This window comes from Pseudorca crassidens, chromosome 4 (genome assembly GCF_039906515.1).
Source record: "Pseudorca crassidens isolate mPseCra1 chromosome 4, mPseCra1.hap1, whole genome shotgun sequence".
NCBI classification, from domain to species: domain Eukaryota; kingdom Metazoa; phylum Chordata; class Mammalia; order Artiodactyla; family Delphinidae; genus Pseudorca; species Pseudorca crassidens.
In genome coordinates, this window is record NC_090299.1 from 36,235,046 (window position 1) to 36,252,837 (window position 17,792).

General features: G+C 49.2%; 1 protein-coding gene across 3 annotated transcripts in view; it reads left to right on the plus strand.

Moving 5' to 3' along the window:
* CRMP1 (collapsin response mediator protein 1) overlaps positions 1-13,207 on the plus strand; it is a 68,566-nt gene extending 55,359 nt beyond the window's left edge. For all 3 annotated transcript variants that reach the window (XM_067735480.1, XM_067735481.1, XM_067735482.1), the window contains exons 12-14: positions 5,400-5,579; positions 8,230-8,395; positions 12,211-13,207. In XM_067735480.1, coding sequence (XP_067591581.1) covers positions 5,400-5,579; positions 8,230-8,395; positions 12,211-12,302 — 438 coding nt within the window. In that variant the 3' untranslated portion in view covers positions 12,303-13,207. The remainder of the gene's footprint in view (positions 1-5,399; positions 5,580-8,229; positions 8,396-12,210) is intronic.
* The last annotated feature ends 4,585 nt before the right edge of the window (positions 13,208-17,792 follow it).

Here is a 17,792-nt window from a genome sequence, read left to right on the forward strand (position 1 = left end):
TGGGAAGGCAGGAGAGGCACGCTGCCCCCCAGTGGTGTCAGCTCACAAGGCCGTTGTGGTCCAGGGAAGAAGAGGACACTGGGTCAAGGAGCAGGGGTTCCAATTGTTATCAAATTCCAAATATTATCAAATATTATCTTGTAGTTACTCTGTGCTTACATTTTCCATACATCATCTCACTTAATACAATAATCTTCTAAGTTAGGTATGTTATTATTTATGAATAAGTAAGAAAATGGACAGAGAGAGGATACGTGTATGAGTCTCCTGGGGCTGCTGTCACAAAGTACCACAAACTGGTGGCTCGAAACAACAGAAATTGACTTTCTCACAGTTCCGGAGCCCTGAAGTCTGAAATCAAGATGTCAGCAGGGCCGGGCTCCCTGAAGGCTCTTGGAGAGAATCTGTTCCATGCCTTTCTCCTGGCTTTTGGTGCCGCTGGCCATCCTTGGTCTGTAGATGCGTCACTCCAATCTCTGGCTGTCTCCCTATGTCTTATCATCTTATAAGGACACCAGTCATTGGATTTAGCGCCCACTCTAACCCAGTGTGACCTCATCTTAACTAATTACATCTGCAATGACCCTATTTCCAAATACAGTCACATTCTGAAGTACTGGGGGTGAAGACTTCAACATACCTTTTTTGCGGACAATTGAACCCATAATAATAAGTCACAGACCTGAGATTACCCATGTGAGAAGGAATGTTTCAGATTCGTTAAACTTGAAAAGCGTGCCCTCTCTGTCCCAAGCCAGATTTGAATTAATTTCATAATAAGAAGAGGACAATTCAGGATGCCATGAGACCAGTTTGCCACAGCATTTTTTCTGTTCCATTTTCTCTGTTTAAAGCAATGCAATTCACATAGTGCAAGAAACAAATGTTTTTCAGAACATGGATCGAAAAATGCTGTCTTAGAGGTTGCTTTTATTTTTTAAGTTTTTTTTTTTTTTTTCCTTTTGTGGTACGCGGGCCTCTCACTGTTGTGGCCTCTCCCGTTGCGGAGCACAGGCTCCGGATGCGCAGGCTCAGCGGCCATGGCTCACGGGCCCAGCCGCTCCGCGGCATGTGGGATCTTCCCGGACCGGGGCACGAACCCGCGTCCCCTGCATCAGCAGGCGGACTCTCAACCACTGCGCCACCAGGGAAGCCCTATTTTTTCAGTTTAAAAACATTCCTTTTGACAATGAAAATCATTTCTTATATCTTGATCGGTGATTAAAAATTTAAATCTACTTTTCTGTAAAAAGAACACAAGTTTTATTCTTTCATATCTTCGTGGGAAAAGTATTTGCTTCAAAGTATCACCCCATAGGTCACATACATGCTTGTATATCCAGCGACTACCTAGTTTTTTTACAGTCTTTGTTTAGATGTAATTTACGTGACATAAATTTCACCATTTTAAAATGTACAGTGCAGCAGTGTGTTTAGTATATTGAGAAAGTCGTACAATCACCACTACTAATTCCAGAACGTTTTCATCCCCTCAGAAAGAAACCCAGTACCCATCAGCAGTTATTCCCCATTCCTCCTCCCCAGGCCCCTGTCAACCACAAATCTGCTTTCTTTCTGGATTTGTTTATTCAGGACATTTCCTGTAAATGGCATCACACAGTATGTGGCCTTTTGTTTCTGGTTTCTGTTTACCTGGTATCATGTTTTGGAGGCCCCCCCACACTGTAGTAGGTATCAATCCATTCCTTTTTGTGGTTGAGTAGTCTTCCAGTGCTTGGATAAACCACATTAATCCATTGATGGATATAAACATATACCATGCTTATCCACTCATCAGTGTCAGGCTATCTTTTTTTTTTTTTTTTTTTTTGCCGTACGCGGGCATCTCACTGTTGTGGCCTCTGCGCTCTGGACGCGCAGGCTCAGTGGCCATGGCTCATGGGCCCAGCCGCTCCGCGGCATGTGGGATCTTCCCGGACCGGAGCACGAACCCGTGTCCCCTGCATCGGCAGGCGGACTCTCAACCCCTGTGCCACCAGGGAAGCCCCAGGCTATCTTTTATGGGACACAAAAGACTGAGGAACAGTAGTTGCTTCCTGGGAGAGGTACTGGGGAACTGGGGCTCCAGGATGGGAGACACAACAGTTTTTTAAATCATAGTCTTTTGTATTATTTGAGTTTTTACATTGTTCGTAAGTACCTTTAGGAAATAAAACAATTAGCTTTTATTTATTTTTTTTAACATCTTTATTGGAGTATAATTGCTTTACAATGGTGTGTTAGTTTCTGCTTTATAACAAAGTGAATCAGCTATACATGTACATATATCCCCGTGGGATAGGGAGGGTGGGAGGGAGACACAAGAAACAATTCGCTTTTAAAACTCTATGTGGTTGTGGGACTTCCCTGGCAGTCCAGTGGTTAGGACTCTGTGCTCTCACTGCCAAGGGCACGGGTTCGATCCCTGGTAGAACCCTGGTCGGGGAACTGAGATCCCGCAAGCCATGCGGTGTGGACAGAAATAGAAAAATTAAACAAACAACAACAGCCAAAAACTTCAAGTAGTTGTGAAATGTAGAATGTGACATCTGTGGGTAATATAACCTGAGCCTCATAAGAATTCCCCAATTGAGGAATGCCACTGTGGCGTGTAATGTGTCCTTCCTCTAAGAAGACAGCTAACAGACCACGCTGGGCTGAATGAGTTGGGCAGTTGTCTAGTTTTGACTGCGAGGTAAGTGATTTGCTTCTTGCACTGCCTTTCAGTATTTACAGTGGACATTTGGGCTTCAGCAAAATTGTAAATTACTGCCTAGCGGGGTCACTTCAGGGTGACTCAGGAAGTGCTAGATGAGCAAATGTTAAAACTGAAAACAGATCTTCTGCCTGGGGCCTGGGAGGCAGCGGCCACAAAGAGTCTAAAGCATAGTATTAGCAGCTGTTTGTAAAAAATCAGCATCGAAGCCCTGAGTACGCACCTAAAAACCATCAAAAACAATAAGAGAATCCATCAGCTGATTCCAAATCAATATAAAGAATTGATACCTTTTCTATGAGATAATTAAAGAGCACTTTGAAAAACAGAATGGAAATCAAAACCCTGTTTCTAATAACAATCAGAACTAAAGAGTTCCATAAGCGCAAGTCCTTTTATGCTAAAAACATTCAACAGAGTAAAAATATCAGTTCTTTCTAATTTATAAAGTTGAAGTCATCGCATCAGAAAATGGAATGGAATTGTTTTTTAACTAGAAAAACGGAGTTCCTAGATAGACAATTTGAGAATAGCCAAAACATTTCTAAGAAAACGAAAACTTTAAAGAGAGCGCTAATCATCCCAGTTATTAAAGCATATTATAAAACTACAATGATTGAGGCAGTTTGGTATTAGCAGAAGAGAAAAGAGAGCCAGGCAATAGACCGACCGCATATATGAGAGCTTGGTTTCAACAAAGGAGACTGTTAAAATTACACAGACAGTTATTCAACCAATTGTGTTTGAATACCCCGGCTCATAGGGCTAGGCGGCTGCTGTACTCTTGACCACAAAACTAATTCAAAATGGGTTGAAGATTGAAATAAAGTAAAGTTATAAAAGGACTAGAATAAAACACATTTTTAAAAATGATCATTTTGAAGGGGAGGAGACCTTTCTGAGCAAGACACAAAACCTAGAAAATACAAAGGAGAAGATTGGTCTGTTTGACCACTGACTACGTACAAATTAAACCAAGAAAAAAAACCCTCTACATTGCAGCAAATGATAATTAATACTTTATGAGATCAAAAGGCAGAGGACAGACAGGGAAGTTTGGTAATACACAGTATTGGCAATACACAGGACAAACAAAGGGAGAGATTTTTTAACATTAAATATGTCCTTAGAAACCATTAAGGAAAATACCAAGAACCTAATAGAACAGGGTGCAGAAACGCAGTGACAGAAGAAGAAATATACAAAGGGTTTCTATTCATTTAAAAACAGATCCGATCTCAAATACAAATCACTGCAGTGAGATGCTGTTTTTACTTGTGCCAGTGTCTGAGATGCCGGGGTTTAATAGGATGGAGCTGAGGTGGGACTAGCATGCCAACAAACTCATGGAGTTTTGTCGGGAATGGAAATCAGCGCTGCCTTTTTTGGAAGGCAAATCTGTCAAAGTTAAAATCTGTTTACGCTTTGGCCCAAAGTCCACATCTACGAAGATATTCACACGTGCCGGTGTGGACACTCAAGTGTGTTTATTGTGCAAAAGCAGGGCAAAGACCCACATGCTTGTCCTTGAGAATTGGATGAGTAAATGATAGTATGTCCCTGGGGTGGAATCCAGTGCAGCAGTTTAAGAAATATCAAAACATTTTTAACCCACGACATGGGAACATTCGCTGATGGGGAGCATTCTGTGAGGTAAGGAGAAAAAGGTGAAACTGTCCAGAGCGCTCGGAACATGAGAAAGTTACTCACGCACAGAAAATATTTGGGGTTCCAGAAAGGTCACTGTGGGGCAGGCATCTCGGTCTGAGGTCAAAGAGAGACCTGCTTTTTAAAGTTACATATCTTGGGCTTCCCTGGTGGCGCAGTGGTTGAGAGTCCCCCTGCCGATGCAGGGGACACGGGTTCGTGCCCCGGTCCGAGAAGATCCCACATGCCGCGGAGCGGCTGGGCCCGTGAGCCATGGCCGATGAGCCTGCGCATCCGGAGCCTGTGATCCGCAACGGGAGAGGCCACAGCAGTGAGAGGTCTGCGTACCGCAAAAAAAAAAAAAAAATTACATATCTTTTGTACCGTTTGAATTTTTACCGTATTTTTTCCCTACTTTTTGAATAATCAAAGAGTTTGGCTGGTGGTAGTTATATTCACTTTAGGACTAACGAAAGGAATGCATATTTTCTAGGAAATGTTTTGTCTTTCAAATGAGTAAATAAATAAATATGACCTTACCTGGTGCTGGAGGGCATTTCATAGACATGAAATTACGAAATATTCCCCCGCTGCCGACGTCGCTTCAACTGGTCCGATGCCTTCAGAAAACAATTTGGCAGTCTTTCAAAAGCTCATATCCTTTGACCCAGTAATTTAGTTTTAGGAAAAATGAAAGAAAATGTTTTTAAAAGAAGACCCCAAAATGTTCAGTTATAGTCAGAGTGGCTTCATTGCCTAACTCCAGGAGCCCCATTCACTTTCACGATGCCCCAGACGTTACTAGTTAGATTATATAAAACCACCAGCAACGTAAAAGCCCGACAGTGAGGGGCTGATTATGCAAATGAAAGTGTACAAAGGAACATTACACAGTCCTAAAGGTGTTTTCCAGAAAGAGCAAGCATTGGAAAGTGCCTGTGATAGGATGTGTAGCAGGATCACCATTAGGATGACAGGGCTGATGCGGAGAAAAGCCCCGGAAGCTGGATAAAAGCCCGCGTTTCTTGCCGTGCAGGCTGTGGAGTACAACATCTTCGAAGGCATGGAGTGCCACGGCTCCCCGCTGGTGGTCATCAGCCAGGGCAAGATCGTCTTTGAGGACGGCAGCATCAACGTCAACAAGGGCGCAGGCCGCTTCATCCCGAGGAAGCCCTTCCCCGAGTACCTCTACCAGCGCGTCAGGATCAGGAACAAGGTATGTGGAGCCAGGGTATGTCGTGTGCAGAGCGAGCAAATGTCACAGCTGCACGAGCCCCCCCTTCCTCACGTGTCAGATGAGCTGGGATGTGACCCGCCTGCGTCTCAGGCTGGAGTGAGGACCAGACGAGACCAACGAGGTGCCAGAGATGTGCCAACTGTAAAGGGCTGTGCATGTGGGGCGATGGGAGGAGTCCTGGGAGTACACCAGCCAGGACGCACATCCTGCATCATCCTGGGGGGGGGTCTTCACCACTCCCTCTTTTAGGTGTCATGACCTTCCTTCTGTAGATCAGAACCCTGGCGCTCAAGGCAGTGCAGGACTGCCCAGCATCACACAGCTGGGAGAGCTCTGAAGCCCTTAGTGCCATTTGGTAAAAATAAACCTCCCTAGCCCACTTGAGGGGTGGCAGAACTGCCTCTAGACTCCCTTCGATCTGCCCTCTTTTCTCCTTCTCCTTGCTCCCCTTCCATTCTGCATCCTCCTTCCCCCCTTTTTCTTGAGGAGTCTTAGCATGGACTCAGGAGGTCAAAGGGCATGGAGTAGGCACGGGCTCTGTCCCGTCCCCAGTCCAGTTCAGAGGAGGAAGTTTGCTCATGCTTCAGAAAGACTCCCATCTGTGATCAATCGTCTTCCCTAATTAGGTCCCTCCCATCACCATGACAACCTGCTTCCCGCACTAAAACGGCTCATGTCTGCCAGAAAGCCCAGCTTTATTTGTGTATGTGCACGGGTGTATGTGTATATGCATGGGGTGCTCCTGTGTGTATGTGCTCCTGTGCTCGCTTATGTGTCTGTATATGTGTGTGTGTGCATGTGTGCCCACCTGTGTATGGTCCCACTCTTCTTGTGCTTCCAATTTAGATGCAAGAGCCCAGAGGCCTCCTGGCATTCCCAGACTCCCAGGCCAACCATCGCAATGCTCTATGTCTGTTTACTGTCCCTCTCCACGCCTTAAAGTGTAGCATCCCAGGTCAAGGATACCAAATTGCACAGATGTTATGCGTCAGATGGGGAAATGATGGACATGGAGAATTGGCAAGTTAGATCCGAAAGATGGCCAGGGATAGCAATGTGGCCACAGCAGGCTGAGAGACAAAGGGACTCGTGTAAACTCCTGTTTGGGACACCCACCAAGGGGGCAGAAACACACCTTGGCTGGCTTCATTCCCTCTAAATCAGTTTGAACCTGAGGTCTGTGGTTAACAGTCAGCATCTGTGAGACGTGGATGCCTGACCTCGATGCCAAGACGTGATCTGCAGTGGCCAGGCGGACAGGTCCCCTGGCACAGGGCCACCCTCCCCGCATACCTGAGGGCAGAGCACGGAGGCCAGGCCAGGTGGGGGACGGGCCCTGCCCCAGAACCTACGTCTGGCCAAGCTGAGTTCAGAGGTCACTGAAGGGAACTGGGGGGCAGGAACACAGGCCTGGAACCGGCTGGAACCAGGGAAGCCCAGACGCGCAGGAAGCAGGTATTGGGAGGGATGGGGCAGAGACAATGAGGTCCCAGGGCGTCAGGGGAGCAGGGCTCCTGGGGGCGGAGGATGGGTTATCACCAAGCAGTGCTGGGCCCTTGATATTGGTGCTGAAAAAGGACCCCTTTGTTGTAGAGGAGGGAGCCTAGGGCTGGGGTCGGGCGCTGTCACCTGTGCAGGGGAAGAGGGACGTGAAGCTGGGGTCAGGGCAGTGTCACTGACTCACAGTGGCCACACTCTGTCTCCCAGGGCCTGGGACGGACGCCCACACTCCCCTGGCCGGCTCTGAGCTCACCAGCAGGCTCCCAGCCTCCCACCGGAGCCCCTGTAGCTTTTGGCTTCTCTGCCTCATGGCTCTCTCTCCCAGGACAACTCTCCACCCACGGGGATGGAGGCCGTGCGCTGTGTCCCGTCCAGGAGGTTTGCCCCCTTCAGTAGCCCTGAGCCAGGTGCCCTCAGAGGCGGCCTTCTCGTTCTCTCTCCCTGTGGTGGGTGTTCTCCCTCTTCTCTCCCTCCTCCTTTGCGGGATCACCTTCCAAACTCCCTGCCCCCAAATCCGCGATGAAGACGACCCCCTGATGCCACCAGTCCCCGATTCAGGGGTCCTTGTCAGGGTGTCAGGGAAGTGTTTTCCTCTTGGAAATAGCTTTGGAGTCCTCCTGCACGAAGCTCTGTATGTGTCTGTGCTTGTGTGTGTATGTATATGTGTGTGTGCATGTGAGTGTGCACTTGCCTTTTTATGAATGTGTGTTGGATTGTATGTGTGTGTGATGTGTGTGTTATATACGTTAGTGTGTATATTAAACACGGTGTGTATGCAGGCATGTATGTGCACGTACATGTATGAATTGTGTGTATGCATGTGATTGTGTACCCTGCATATTAGCATGTGCAGGCATGTGTGTGCACGCACGTGTGTGAATTGTGTGTATGCGGAGTGTGTGTGGGGTGTGCATGCATATGTATGTGTGTGTGCATGTTTGTGCGCATGCATATATGTGTGCCTGTGCACGTGTGTGAGCGGGTGCCTTGTGTGGTGTGTGCACGAGCACATGTGTGCATGTTTGTGCATACGTGTGTGTATCCCCGAGGAGACCATGGTCACTCTCCTGCACGCGGGAATGCATACATGCATCTTGTCAATCAGTTGCTCTTCTTGTCCTCTGTTTAGGTTTCTGGGTTGCAGGGGGTTCCCAGGGGCATGTATGACGGTCCTGTGTACGAGGTGCCAGCCACACCCAAATATGCAACCCCTGCTCCTTCTGTCAAATCTTCGCCTTCCAAACACCAGCCTCCACCGATCAGAAACCTCCACCAGTCCAACTTCAGTTTATCAGGTACGAAACTACAGCGGCCAAGGTTCCCCACCCCACAGCGGCTCCCAGAGCCCTGAACTCCTGAGAAATGAATCCACGGCCTCAGGCACTCGATCAGGAGCCGAAGATGGGAGTGTGGGTTCCCCTCCCCTCCCGGGGTTGGGCAGAGAGGGCTGGGGGAGGTCAGAGAGCAGAGAGGGTCCGTGGGAGCAGCACAGAGATACCTGACCCTGATTTATGAAGAGTCTGCCTGAAAATTGGCCTTACGCTCTTCCTTAACACTCTTGGGGACATTTTACACTCTTACCCATGAAGCTAAGCGTGGAGAGGGGAATCAGAGTAGCTGCCTTTGCTGGATGTACGTTCGGGGTCGGGTCTTCAGCCATCCATGGTAGTACAGCACACATTCTCATAACTCATGACTGTTTCATCTTCACAACAGCCCTGTGTGTAGAGTGGTGTTATTCTTAAGCCTCCAAGACATTCAGCGTCAAAATGCCAGGACTTGGTGCTCAGCAAATGTGTGCAGACAAAATCAAAAGTCACGTGCTCCTTCAGACTTTCTGAAGGCTCCTGGGCCATGTGTCTGCAGTGTCATCAGATCACCACACAAGGGCAGGTGTGCACATGTTGGGACATTGCCTTGGAATTTCGAATATTTGAGGTGTTAGCATGAGTTGTATGCTGTGCTAGGTGCCAGGAATACGGCGATGAATAAGACACAGCTGGGCAGGCTCAGTCTATTCTAGAGGTCAGCAAACTTTTTCTTAAAAGGCCAGGTAGTAAATATTTTAAGCTTTGTGAGCCAAGAGGCAATATCTAAGACCATTTGAAATGGAACCATTTAAAAATGCAAAAAACCATTCTTAGCTCATGGGCTGTAAAAACAGGGCTGAGGGCTTCCCTGGTGGCGCAGTGGTTGAGAGTCCGCCTGCCAATGCAGGGGACATGGGTTCGTGACCCGGTCCGGGAAGATCCCACGTGCCGCGGAGCGGCTGGGCCCGTGAGCCATGGCCGCTGAGCCTGCGCGTCCGGAGCCTGTGCTCTGCAACGGGAGAGGCCACAACAGTGAGAGGCCCGCGTACCGCAAAAACAAACAAACAAAAAAAAACAGGGCTGAGTTTTCTCAACGGGCTGACTTCTGGTCCAGCAGGAGTGAAGGACATTTAAACAGAAAAGGCGATGTAGTTGGCAAAAGAGAGAATGAAAGGGGCAGAGAGAAGATGAAATACCAGTTTAAATTGCGGGGGTGACAACCTACCATCCATTCAGGGATTACGCAGTGGGGAGCATGAATCAGAGGGTCCCCCAGTCCAGTCCATCTCACTTTCCCTGAGCCTGTCATGGAAGAGTTTCTCCCACACCGTGTGATCCAGTGTCTAAAAAAAACTAATATTTTTGCACAAGTGGACCCTAAACACAACTGGAATATTTCCTCTGATGCTCAGTCAGCAGAACAGGGATTGGTTGCAATGCTTGGAAAACTGTCTGTGTGTGACAACACAGAACCTCTCAGGGAGTTTGCACACTGGATCTCTGGTCTCATGTTATGCAATTCACGATTGCAATTAAATGCTGAGAGACATTCCCTCCCTCTTAGAACAACAAAAAAACAATGAAATGGAAAGTCTGCAGGAAGTGTCCCCCAACCATCCTTCTCCCTGCTCAGCACCCACTTCTCTCTAAAGCCCCAGCACTGCCTTTGACCAGCCCCTCAGCAGTTTCACAGGTGACTCCATTGGATACCAACTGCACAGACACCTTACAACATCAGGATGGACTTCACAGATGTCCTTTTAATTAATTAATTAATTAATTAATTAATTTATTTATTTTTGGCTGTGTTGGGTCTTTGTTTCTGTGCGTGGGCTTTCTCTAGTTGCGGTGAGCGGGGGCCACTCTTCATCGCGGTGCGCGGGCTTCTCACTGTCGTGGCCTCTCTTGTTGCGGAGCACAAGCTCCAGACGCGCAGGCTCAGTAGTTGTGGCTCACGGGCCCAGTTGTTCCGCAGCATGTGGGATCTTCCCGGACCAGGGCTCGAACGCGTGTCCCCTGCATTAGCAGGCAGATTCTCAACCACTGCACCACCAGGGAAGCCCCACAGATGTCCTTTTAAATATCTGAGTCAGGTTACATCATAAAGACATAGCATGGTTTATTGAAGGTACTGTCCTTTTGTACAACAGGTATTTTCAAAGTACCTGGCATGTAACCAAGCAAGGTACAGATGCTTATGAGGTAGAAAGATACTAAGCACTTGGCCTGATTTCTGGGTCTAGGAAGACACACTGTCTATCAATGAAACAATGAGAGAAAATCAGTCAGCACTCTAAACCAAATTCGTTGTGGCTTACACAGATCATATAAAGTCAGAGGTAGAAAGACCTCATCTAGTTATTTTTGTCGTCATTTTCATTGAAGTCTTAATTGGTAAATCTTTGATTCCTTATGAGGGTCAGCATTTTTCATGTGTTTATTTTAAATTTCCTCTTTGGTGAAATCATTGGGAGTGATGGTGAGAGGGGATAATCCAGTTTCCACCTCCTGGTTCCTGGGAACAAGACATCGAATATCGGGCATTGGTTCAGTACACATATTGTACCCTGGGAGGCAGCGCCTGACCCTAGCGGGCAGCCTAGCAGAGCTCTCAATGTAGACCATCCCAACTTCGTATCAGGCCAGCATCTTCCGATCAATGAGGTTCACGGTGAATCCAGTGAATCCTGTTGTCGTGTGCTCATCGTTACACCTGCTTTGCCATAAAATTGATCCTGTGGTTTGAGGCAATAGAGTACACAATACTGTGGATAGGAGTCGGCTTTTATTTTACAGGAAAGGAAATGAGGCCGGGAGAGGGGAGTGTCTGATTCCAAATTACCCAAATTCCAGGCACCCTTTGTGCTGGAAGTGAAGTCTCCCGACTGGACCCCTCTCCACAACATCCCTCCTTCCCAGCATTATCCGTCATTCAGTCTTCATTTAATACATATTCACTGAGCGCCAGGCACTGAGCTTAGTGCTCCAATTTTAAATCTTTCTTTAACTGCAAGAGAATGCGTGAGGTTGGCGTGGATGGCTGGCTTTGCAGATTTAAAACAAAAAAGGCCGCCCCCCACCCCCGCCCATGCAGACCTGCCCACTGCAAACAGGGTGGGTAAACCCAGCTCCAAGTGTTCACACACAGCATGCACGCATGCACACACATGCACAGATACACACATGCATGCACGCAATATACAAATGCACATACGTGTGCTCCCGCGCATAGCGCATAAAACACCCTGGGAACAATGGACACTGCCAAGTGTTGTTGTGAGTGTGTTGTAGGAGCTGGGGCTTTGGGGACAAACCAGTGGGGCTACGATTCTGGCTTCCCTGCCCTCTAGTGGTGCCCCCTACAATGCGTGACCCGGGCCTCTGTAAACTGGGGCTAAAACAACACTCCCTTCATAGGGTTGCTGTGAGCCCTGAATTCGACAGCATATGTTAAAGCACCAAGTCTGTGTCTGCACGCAGTAGGCACTCAGTGTTTGCCCACTTGTCTCAAGAACATGAAGCCAGACAAGAAGGAGCACAGCGTGGTCAGGGCTGCAGGAGGGTGGCCCCGGGGCCTGGGGGGCATAGAAGAGGGAGCAACGGACCCCGTGGAGGTCAGGGAGCCTTCCCAGAGGTCAGCCTGGACTGAAGGATGGTGAGGAAGGAAGGCGTGTTGAGACGAGGGCTCGGCGTCCCAGAGGCTGGGGGACGTGACATGAGAGGGCACCCAGCCCGCAGGAGCAGCACATGGAGCTTGTGTCAGCAGATCTCGCTGGAGTGACTGGCTCTGTCTCTTCCAGGTGCCCAGATAGATGACAACAACCCCCGGCGCACCGGCCACCGCATCGTGGCGCCCCCTGGTGGCCGCTCCAACATCACCAGCCTCGGGTGAAGGCAACTCATGGATGAGCAAGCGTGAAGGATTCTGGGAAGGATGTCCATCCCTTGCCCTGTCAGTGTTTGGAAACCCACAGTATCGTTTGGTACTGATGGGGGGAAAATGGAATGATGTTCTTTCCTTTTTGGTTTAGGAAGAAGTGGTACTAGTGTGGTGTGTTTGCTTGGAAATCCCTTGCCCACAGTCGTGTGTTCATCTGAGTCCACCTCAGAGCATGGTGTCTCCAGGCCCCTCCTTAGTGAACACAGGTTCCAGCCTCGTCTTGTACTGTCCCTCCCACTTCTGACGCCACGGGCTCCACGATTCTCTGAGTGGTTCCCTTGCACCCCTGTAGCTGTTCTAGGATAGTTGATGCATGTTACTAAGTTATGTCTGCGAGTCTGTGAGTGCGTCCGACAGAATACAACCGAGGCCCTACATAGACACAAAGCCCAGACCTCAAGCCCTCGGGGGCAGCTCCAAAACTCACAGCAGGAAGATGTGTCCTCATCGTCCCCTCCCCCAGGTCTACACGAGAAGGAAGCCCGCCCCACCGCCAGAGAAGCATCACTCTCGTCCTGTGTCAGGAACCCTGGTCTCCGTGGCACCTGTAACTCGCCATGACGTCTTTCCGGTCTGTGTGTGTCCTTCCATCCCGCTCCAGACTGCAGGCCTAGCCAGGTTCACACTCAGAAAGGGGTCTCCCACCCTCATTCAGGGCTGACCACGGTGTGGCCACAGCTGCTCCCGGCGCCCATGTCCTGGTCCCTCCCAGGTGGATGACGAGGCCGTCAGATTTTTAAAGTTTTGTACATAGTTTTCCTTTGTAATCACCCTCATTTTTACTTAACAACTGACTTATTGTGACTCTTATTTCTGAATTCAAAGCTTGTGAAAAAATAAAGAAAATAAATGGCCCACTCCCTGACTGGGGTGTTTGCATTTAAGTGATGGCTGCTTAGATGCTCATGCTTTGTGCTCCCCTTTGTAATAACGGGACAGCGGTGCTTGCTTCCGCAGGACCGGCTCTTGTTAGGTAGCCGGGGGAGCGGAGGAGGGAGAAGAGGGAGCCAGTCATGATTTGGGGAGTGTTAGGTCATGAGAACAAGGATGAGAAGCAGAGGACGATGGCTGGCCAAGGGCTTCTGTGAAATAGGTTGAAATCACATCATGTCCCTTCCCTCCTGCCCAGCCTTTCCTTGGTGTGCTGTCTCTTCCTGTGTGTTATGTGGGTCAGACTGCCTCAGATTCGAAGTGCCCAGCTCCTGAGCTTCACATTTCTGACCTCCAGTCCCACGGGAGGTATACATTCTAAGGAGGAGTAAAACCTCAAAGTTGTTTGTCTTGATTACCAGTTAGTAGTGATGGTGATGCTGCTGATGCTGATGCTGATGCTGATGCTGATGGTGATGATGATGCTGATGATGCTGATGATGCTGTTGGTGATGGTGGTGATGATGCTGATGGTGATGTCACGTGATGCTGCTGCTGGTGATGATGGTGATGCTGATGCTGATGGTGGTGATGATGCTGATGGTGATGTCATGTGATGATGGTGATGGTGATGCTCCTGGTGATGATGGTGATGCTGTTGGTGATGGTGGTGATGATGCTGATGGTGATGTCACGTGATGATGCTGCTGGTGATGATGGTGATGCTGATGCTGATGGTGGTGATGATGCTGATGGTGATGTCACGTGATGATGGTGATGCTGATGCTGATGGTGGTGATGATGCTGATGGTGATGTCACGTGATGATGCTGCTGGTGATGATGGTGATGCTGATGCTGATGGTGGTGATGATGCTGATGGTGATGTCACGTGATGATGCTGCTGGTGATGATGGTGATGGTGATGATGGTGATGGTGGTGGTGGTCGTGGTGATAATGATGGCGGCATTATCTGTACAGCACATGCTACATGTCAGGTGCTCTGTAAGGTAGGCACTATTATTAACAGCATTTACAGATGAGTCCTAGAGAGGTCAATAATTCATCTAAGATCACACAGGAAGTGGCACAGCCAATATTTAAATCCGGGACCCACATGTCCAAAGCTCCTTGCTTCTAACTGCTAAGCTTCGTCATTTGAGGCGGGATGGCTTTGGATGGGTATACGTATACTTTATGCTTCTAGTGTCTTCTCCCCCCACCCTCACTGGGTTAGGATACTTTAAGGTCCAGAGAGGTGGTGGCTTAGGGTCAGTTACGGATTTTCTTGAAACAAAGCTAAATACTAAGAAAGATCAAGAATGGAGGGTAATGACTTGATATTTGGCCTTGGCCCATTGGGACTACTGGAGGACATCGCAGAAACTTCCAGAAGAGTAAAGTTGGCAACAATAAGTTACCCACCCTGCTCTCTGGAAGGCACTTCCTCTCTCCCGCATCACTCCCCCAGCCTATCAGGGAGCAGAAGCTGAAGTGGAAGCAGCCTTAACATCCTCCCTCTAGGACCGACTCTGATGGGGCCTTTGCCCGGCTGCCAAGTCACCGGACCACTGCCCAGTCAGCATCACCTGCTGAGGTTGCCAGCACCCCTGTCCTACATTAGCTTCCCAAGAGGCACAGGCACGGGGTCCTGGCAGCTGCAAGACAGACAAGCCTTAATTCTAGGAGGCTGAGCTGCAGCATTCCTTTTTTTTTTTTTTTTTTTTGCGGTACGCGGGCCTCTCACTGTTGTGGCCTCTCCCATTGCAGAGCACAGGCTCCGGACGCGCAGGCTCAGCGGCCATGGCTCACGGGCCTAGCCGCTCCGTGGCATGTGGGATCTTCCCGGACCGGGGCACGAACCCGTGTCCCCTGGCATCGGCAGGCGGACTCTCAACCACTGCGCCACCAGGGAAGCCCTGCAGCATTCCTTTTAAGTAACGTTCTTTTCATTCATCTCTTGAAATGGTAGGAGGAGGTGGGGAACTTTAGGGGAAGGCTATCTATTCTCCTGTTCATTCATCTGCACCCTTACTTCCCCTTTGCAGAGAGCATAGCACAGTCACAGTTTCCAGGAATTAGCATGTGGAAGTCTTGGGGAGGGGGCACTGTTCTGCTACCACAATAGTCTTCTGAGTTTCCTTCTAGAAGTTTCATCTTTCACATTTAGATCTATGACCCATCTCTCATTAATCTTTGTACACAGTGTAAAACAGGGCTCAAGGCTTGCTTTTTTTCCATATAGAATCCAATCGACCCAGTGCCATTTATTGAAAAGACCATCCTTTCCCTCATTCAGCTGCAGCAGAGCCTTGGTTGTAGACCAGGGTGACCATAGTGCATGGGCTTCTAACCCAGTGGTCCTGAGGTACACTGCTAAATAAACACTGGACACTGAGCTTGTCTGGGCTGGGGTGGGACCCCCAGTTTGTAGTGTCTGCTAACTTCTATGGTGCCAATACTCTCACTGTAGCCAATTTCAAGCCACCAACGTGAAGCCAGTGAGCTTTCAATCCACGCAATGTAGGTCGGGTCTGGTGTCCCAGTAAATGCCAGTACATTTGGTGTCATTGGCTTCAAGTTTTCCTTCAGTGACGTCAATTCATGGAGCAAGAGAGCAAGAGAATTCCCGAACAAAAAGGGCTTCTACCAAAATGAAATTTCCCTCCTCCCTCCTTCCCTACATTTTTCCTTCCACCAGTGTACGAGGAGTGCCTATGTAGTACTAGGCATTGTCCTAGTAGGGGAAAGCAATGGGTATATATTCCAGGGGGAAGGTCAGATATTAACCAAATTATTACCCAAAGCATCTAATTATACACCATGCTAAATGCTATAAAGGAAGCATTTTGCAGGGAGTAGAGAATGCTCATCTCCCACTCTTCATGTCCCCCAGAGAGAGGCGTCCGCTCTCCGGGGGAGAAATGTGGAGGCTCTCCTGGCCTCTGTCTCACTCATTCTTCCCCAGCAGAGGGAAACCACCTTATTTTTCAGAACTGAGAGTGCTATGTAGCTCCCTTCCTCCCTCCACGGAGATGACCGGCCTCAGGACACACTTCCTTGGATGCAAATTTACCATGAAGTTAGTGATGCTCGTCAGCTGACACCGGGAGGCCATGGGCGTACCTGGGATCTGGGTTAGGGCAGACTGAGTTGGGTTCAGTGGGCATGGGCACGTGTCAAGTGGACGTAATTCCAGTCAGCCCGGGCACAAATGGCCACCCCCTGTGCCAACTCCCCTGCATCGTGACACAGAGCGCAGGCCAGGGGACACGACGCAAATTCATCCCGTGGCACCTGGCACCAGAAGTGCGCCCAGACCGGAAGTGCGCCCAGACCGGAAGTGTGCCCAGCAACGAGGAGAGGGAGCACTGAGGCAAGTGTGCAGAGCCAGAAACCGGTCCATGGAAATCTAGCCATCCGATGCACACAACAGTGAGTGGAGAAATGTTAGAACGAAGTATTACAGAAGTGGGTTAGGCAATTCATTGACTTAAAAAATTATATTTTTTGTATTTGTGATTTTGTGGAATTCATCAGGTTCTAAAAATATTTGTTCTGCTCTCCTCTCTCATTCTAAACATATATTCTCTTTTATACCTTTTGTAACTTTATTGGCTTTTTATGAAACTCTCCTTGCCCAAATGTACAAGTTCCAGACACCCTCCCATCCTCCCAACCCACCCTAACCCCCCCACCAAATCTGGGCCCCCTCGCCACTCCTCTCAATGTGTTTTGGGGGTGTCCCCATGGTAGAAGCCTGTGACTGGGGCGACGTCTATGTCTGTGTTGGGGGTGGGCAAGTTTAGTTCAGGGGTAAGTATGAGCAGGCTCTTTGTGGACACAGAGTCCCCCAGTTTGGCCTCATCAGTTATAGAGCTGATATGCAGATCTCTGGCTGCTCTGCCTCTATCTCAACCAGTTCCAAACTTGGATGAGGAATAAAGGAATGTATCTACCATCCCCTCCCCCATCCCAGCAACAAAATATACAGACAGTTTTTTTTTTTTTTTTTTTTTTTTGCGGTACGCAGGCCTCTCACTGTTGTGGCCTCTCCCGTTGTGGAGCACAGGCTCCGGATGCGCAGGCTCAGCGGCCATGGCTCACGGGCCCAGCCGCTCCGCGGCATGTGGGATCTTCCCGGACCGGGGCACGAACCCGTGTCCCCTGCCTCGGCAGGCGGACTCTCAACCACTGCGCCACCAGGGAAGCCCACAGACAGTTTTTAAGAGCAAAAAAGGGGGTCTGATCTTATCAAGGTGGGCAGGGGTGGTTCTTGAAGTCGTGAGTGAGCCCTGTTGAGATGTGAACAATGGCTAGGAGCTGATGAGGCAAAGGGGATGGGAGGAGGCAGAAGGGTTCCAGACAGAAGACTGTCATGTGCCAAGGCCCTGTGGTAGGCAGGAGGTGTGGCACATATGAGGCCGTGAGAGGAGACAGAGGCTGGGTGGGGGCAGCAGCATCAGCTGGGCTGGAGGGGTGGCGGATACCAGACCTCGCAAGGCCCCGTGGTCCATGTTAAAGAGTTTGCTTTTTCTCCTAAGAGCAAGAGAATGCCACTAAAGAGCAGCAG